A 6,000-nucleotide genomic window follows, 5' to 3' on the forward strand; every position below is an offset into this window, starting at 1 on the left:
CTAAATATATATACTAATCTTATTTACCTTTTTTAGAAGCTTAGTAATAATAAGTTTCTTTTTTTATCTTCTTTTATAATATTAGAAAAAGATAACGCTAGTAATATTATAGATATCTTTATCTTTACTATAAGGACTAAGGATAAAAAGAGGTAGCGATAAAAAGGTCGCTATATAAGCTATAGTAGTAAATCCTATTAGTTTATAAAGTACTTATACTTAAAGGTATAGGTAAACGTACTCTAAGTAATAAAGGGGTATATACGCTAAGATAAAAAGAAAGTTAAGTTTAATAATAGCGACTTTAGTAGCGAGTAATCTTAGTAATACCTTTATAGGCTTTATTAGCATTCTCTTATATATAGTAGTAGCTATTATATAAACGGAATATATACTTATAGCGACTAAAAGGGCTGCTAAGATATAAGAAGGCCGCTAATATAATATAACTATAGCGAAAGGGAGTGCTTATATAGCCCTATATAAAAGGGAGTAAAGCCTTATATATTAAAGTACTATCCCTTATATTATAGTACTAAGAGCTACTACTATACGCTAATATAGGGGGGGCGGGATACTATAAGCTTACTAAAGCTAGCTATACGCTATTTTATATACCTTTACTCCTTAATTATAAATACTAAAGTCTAACTCTTAAGGCGCGGCCCCTATTAATAATATAGTTTATTTAAGAAGCTTACTTAAGAGGGTATTATACGTTATTTACTAACGTTTTTTCCGCGACTAAGTATATATAGTCCGCGTAAGGGTTCCGTTCCCCTAAGCGTAGTATTAAGTATTATTTAAAGTCGCGCCTCTTTAAAAGCTAGGTAGGGGTATAATAAAAGGGCTTTTACCTTATATAGGCCTAGACTAGGGTCTAGGCTAAGTCTATATATAAGCGGCCTCCGCGCCTATATAGGCTAAGCTTATACTTTTCTTTCTTTTCCTTTTTATAAATAATTTACCTTCTTTTGATAGACCGTATATAAGCTTACGCCTCTACTTACTTTATAATAAAAGTATAAGCTTAGCTTATATAGGCGCGGAGGCCGCTTATATATAGGCTTAGCTTAGACCCTAGTCTAGGCCTATATAAGGTAAAAGCCCTTATATTATACCCCTACCTAGCTTTTAAAGAGGCGCGACTCTAAATAATACTAAATACCGCGCTTAAAGGGACGGAACCCTTTAGTCTTCGTTCCTTAAGGCTCTTTACGCAACCTATAAGGGATTGCCTTACCCGTTCCTTAAGGCATAATCGCATCCGTGTCCGATAGTAATCTTTATAATATATCTAAAAGCGGCTTCGTTATTATCCCTAGTTATAGTTATTCCGGAAGTCGCTTTATTTAAAATTTACTATATTTCGCGGAAAGCCTTATATATCCGTCGCTGGGTGCGCTGGCATGTTAGAAGCCATAGATGGCTGAATGTGGTCGTTAGTAATATAGGCGATTTGCGGCCGTTGGAGCCTGGGCCGGCTGAAAAGATAGGTAGTCGGCCACCCCCCGCGGATTTTCGACCGGGCTGGTCCTAGCGTTCTTGCACGATATATAGTATTAGTAACTACTATGTACTGTTCTTGCTTGTCATAAGGTGACGCGGTATTCTCACGTGATGCCTCGGCCTTATAGGTTGAGGAATATGCAGGCTCACGTGTATTGAGTTTAAGCGCGTTAAAAGATAGAGCGTTCTGCGATTAGCTTAGATTTAAGGCTATATGGACTGCTTAATTGCAAAGACCTCGGGATACACCTATGCGAAGTATTCACCCCAACGCAAGGACCCAGAGTTCTGGAAGCTTCTTAGCCCCTTTCGTTGTTCACGACCACAGCCCTCCTGAACGATCACAACGTACGTTGAGTCGAAGCATCTCAGTGTGCCGTCAGACGTCCCGTACCATCTCTACAGCCTCATGACCGCGCATACACGTGGACCAACTGATTGCTGATTACGACCAAAAATAAGCGTTGACATGGAGCTAGAAACAGACTATGCTAAAGTAGAGCATCGCCGACATCTCGCGCCAAAGAAAACAAATAGGCAACCGACCAGCGGCCGGCACGGAAAAGCAGCATAAAGCACAGACAAAACCCGACCAGCAGATTGGCAATGACGAATAAAAGAGCTCGTCGATAATGGTGTGAAGACACTACTTGCTCAATGCTTCGAGAGGACATGCTCGACCGCATGAATCGTTCGAACATCTCCCGCCATGGAGGCCATTATCTTGTTTAGGGCCTGCTGCGCCTCACCCATGTCGACCATCAAGGCTTCAAACCGTCGCAGCCGCTGCTCGGTCGCACCCAAATGGCTAGGCGATCCGTTCGAGCTTGCACTGAGGCTACGCTGCCTACGCGGTGGTCGCTCTGAAGCCAATGATTCTCTTGCGTGAGCGTCTCGGAGAGCCCTCCATCGTATGGCGTCCTTCTCGACCTTTACAGGGTCCACGTAAGAGCTCTCAAACCCGGCTTGCCATGGTGGAGGTATTCTATCCCTCTTGCACACGTTCTCTATTTGAGCATTTGCACTCGTCGCTCTAAGAACCTTTAAGCTTGTCGAAGTCAAAATATTAATGCCTTTCTAATAGAACCTAACACAACAGTCTGCGGGTAGATCCCTGCTATTTGCCGCTAGATTTTTGCGTTGTGTTTACGATTTCGTCACCTAGAGCAAGCTCATCGAAGTCGCGCCTATCCTTACTAGACCACACCGACTGCCCATCGGCCAAGTTTTTGTGGCCAGCTGCGGTCTTGTACTTCTCCATCTCGAGAAGCCCAACCTCCGTCGCGGATTCGTGCCATGTGTTTCTGGTACCGCAGGCCCACATCCATGACCACTCCCGGAATTTTATACTATTCCTAGGTTCAATCTCTTTCCCTTTGATCAAAAACGGCATGTCGCTGTTGCGCCTGGTGACTCGCGTGAAGTGGATAATTGTTGTCTTATCCGCTTCAAACGTCGCGCCGCTGCGCGCCTCCCACTCGAGCGCATCATCAATAATCGACTAAATACCTTCCCGGTTCGCCTCCGCGGTTAAGCCGGTCACCTAGGTCGAGTAATCGTCCACGAATACAACTAAGCCTCCCTCTACCTTAATCTATCTCTCACTAAGTCTACGTTAAAGAAGAGGAAGGCAACCGGTGATAGCGGCGATACTTAGGGGAGACCAGCCTAGGGCAACTCCCGCTATTCGGACGTATACCCATTCACCATAGCCGAGGCTATTCGCCTAGAATAGAAGGCACCTATCCATCTTACTAGTCTCTCTAGTATCCCCTTCGCCTTTATCCTCTCGAGTAGTCGCTCTTTGTAAACTCTATAGTAGGCGCCTTTAATATCGAAACTAATTAGGCTAAGCACTTTACGAGCCCGCTAGGCCTTATAAATTTATTCCTATAGGAGCAGGAGCGCTTGCTCGGCCGACCATCGCTTCCTCGCCCCGAAGTGGTTCGCGAGCAGGAGCCCGTGAGCCTCTACTGCGTAGGATATGCGCTCTGCAACGACCGCTTCTAGTATTTTGCTAAGTGTCGATAGATGCGATATCGGTCGCCACGCCTTCGCCACCGTATAGTCTCCTTTGTCCGGCTTCTTTAGCGGGATAATTTTCACGCTTCTCTATTGGCGAGGCAATCACGAGATCCGGCAGATTACCGGAAAATCCTTTACTCCTGGGATCCAACAGTTTGCTTTATTGACCCCGCCTTTGCTGCCGTACCTGCACCAAACAAAATAATGGCGTCTATCCTCAACACATTTCTGGAGAATCATCCGTCCGTCCGCTTTGTCCGACTACAGTGGCAAGACGTATCCGGACTCCTACGCGCGCGCGTAGTTCCCTTAGAACAGGCGAGACTAATAGCGGGAGGCAAGAAGACAATGCAGCTAGCACCATGTGCGCTCAACTTGGCCGTGGAAAATAGCGTCTTGACCGCGCCTACGAATTATTTAGGCAGTGATACGGGCTATCCAGACTGGACTACACTGCGGACAAGGGCGTTGCTAGATCCGCTCTACGCCTCCGTTATGTGCACCATTGCGAGAGATCACGGACCGCAGCCAAAGCAGGACAATTTTTGTCCGCGTCGCGCCCTCAAGACCGTACTGTCAAAAGCATCTCAGCGGTTCCAGCTGGAATTTATGATAGGTTTTGAAGTCGAGTTTGAGGTATGGAGGCGCAACGAGGACGACAAGCTGGTCTTGCACAGCACCGGCTTGGGAGGCGCGGCGTGTTCTGGCCTCCGCCATGGATGCTACGAGTACGTTGAGGAAACCATGATGATACTCCTGGAAGCTGGGGTTGGACTGGAGGCGATGCATACTGAAGGGCAAAAAGGGCAGTATGAGTTCTGCCTGGCGCCGAAACGACCTATGGAGGCTGTGGATGAGCTGGTGTTTGTTCACGATACGCTTAAGAGAGTGTTTACTCGCCATGGGTTGATAGTCACCATGTTTCCGCGTCCGGCGGCAGATCGAACTCAATCTATTGGACAACACGTTCACATCTCCATCGGTAATCGCCCGGAATTGGAAGTTTCTTTCCTCGCTGGAATTCTACGTCATCTCCCTAGCTTGATCGCCTTATGTTTACCATACGATATGTCATATGCAAGGCTCAGGCCCGGGCAAGGTGGCAGCCACATCGTCGCCTGGGGCACGCAAGACCGTCGGGTCCCCGTCAGGAAAGTGAAATCATGCCATTGGGAGCTGCGTTGTGTTGACGCGACGGCTAATATGTGCCTTGTGCTGGCTGCGACGCTGAGCGCGGGATTGTTGGGCTGCATGAACCGCGAAGTGCTGCAGTTTCAGGATACTTCGTCTTTGAGCGAGGAGGAGATTATTAGGAGCGGAGATGTATATATTCCTGGAACGTTTGAGGCTGCTCTGGATCAGCTTGAGCGGGTCTACGAAAGTGAGGGCCAGTTCAAGGCCATTGAGAGGTCGATGGAGAGTCAAGTTATCAGACATTACTTGGAGATGAAGAGATTTGAGCTGTCTAAGTTAACTCAGATGGGAGCAGATGAGGCAAGGAGTCTGCTTATTGAGTTGTTTTAATATCTTAGTAATAGCAGCGCTGCCCTCAAATCGAGCAATTCAAATCCGGGGGCATACTTGTTTGTTTGATGGAATTGTACTGTTTCTTATAGCCTCTTTAAAGGGTTGACTCCTTTGGGTCGGTTTTCCTCGAAGACCTGCTAGCATTGTGATAACCGATGGCCTAGGGATTTGCAGGCTAGGCAGCCGTTTCGTCGTCTGGTCTTCTGTTTCTTCGAGGAATCCTCGTCCCGATCCGGAAGGTCTGCTTGAAAACCCCCCCTTTTTACCCCTTATTGCTGATTTTAACGAGGTTCGATTTCGACTAGTTCCCTGATTTTTCGACTAACGGACTGAAAGGTCCATTGGGGGACTAGTCGGGCCGGTCTGACTGACGGGACCGGGGCCGGGCCCGGAGCAAGAGGCGGAGCCGGGGCCGGGACTGGGGCAGCCGTTGAAGACGGGGTTAAGGCTCTCGAGGGAGGAGGAGCCGGAGGAGCAACAGCCGCAGCAGCAGCAGCGGGGGCCGCAGCAACAGGGGCTGCAGCAGCTGCAGGGGCAGCAGGTCGAACCGTCTAGGTCGAGTGCTGGCCACGAAGGAATAAGACTGCTTGCTGTTGTACTCTGGCAGCCTCTTCGTCTAGTTCCCGGCTAGCTTCTCGAAAGATAGTCGAGTAACCGTCACTAATAGGCTTTATTAGCAGAGATATATCCCGTAGCTACTAGCCGGAAAGAGCTTCTATTAGGAAGTATTAGTTAGCTTCCTCGAGGATTTCTTCCTACTTAGCTAGCTACGAAGAAGCTAGCAGGTTTCTAGCAGAAAAGGCTCCTAGGTGTGCCGTATAGGTCTTCTTAATACGGTTAGTTATATAGCCCCTCGAGGGAGCTATCGAGGTCTCGAGCTTTAAAAGCTACTGCCTAGGAGTCTAATAACTCTCGTAGTTACCTAAGGCAGTAGAAAAA

At 47.3% G+C, this 6,000-nt stretch overlaps 1 protein-coding gene across 1 annotated transcript; it reads left to right on the forward strand.

Annotated features, from left to right (window-relative positions):
- Window positions 1-3,882: 3,882 nt before the first annotated feature.
- Window positions 3,883-5,058, forward strand: HRG_04323 (glutamine synthetase, catalytic domain-containing protein; the record flags this gene model as incomplete). Its single annotated transcript, XM_044862794.1, has 1 exon — window positions 3,883-5,058. One exon carries the CDS (start codon window positions 3,883-3,885, stop codon window positions 5,056-5,058), a length of 1,176 nt encoding a protein of 391 aa, XP_044721408.1.
- Between the last annotated feature and the right edge of the window lie 942 nt (window positions 5,059-6,000).

Source organism: Hirsutella rhossiliensis (genome assembly GCF_020360975.1).
Source record: "Hirsutella rhossiliensis strain HR02 chromosome Unknown scaffold00004, whole genome shotgun sequence".
Taxonomy (NCBI): domain Eukaryota; kingdom Fungi; phylum Ascomycota; class Sordariomycetes; order Hypocreales; family Ophiocordycipitaceae; genus Hirsutella; species Hirsutella rhossiliensis.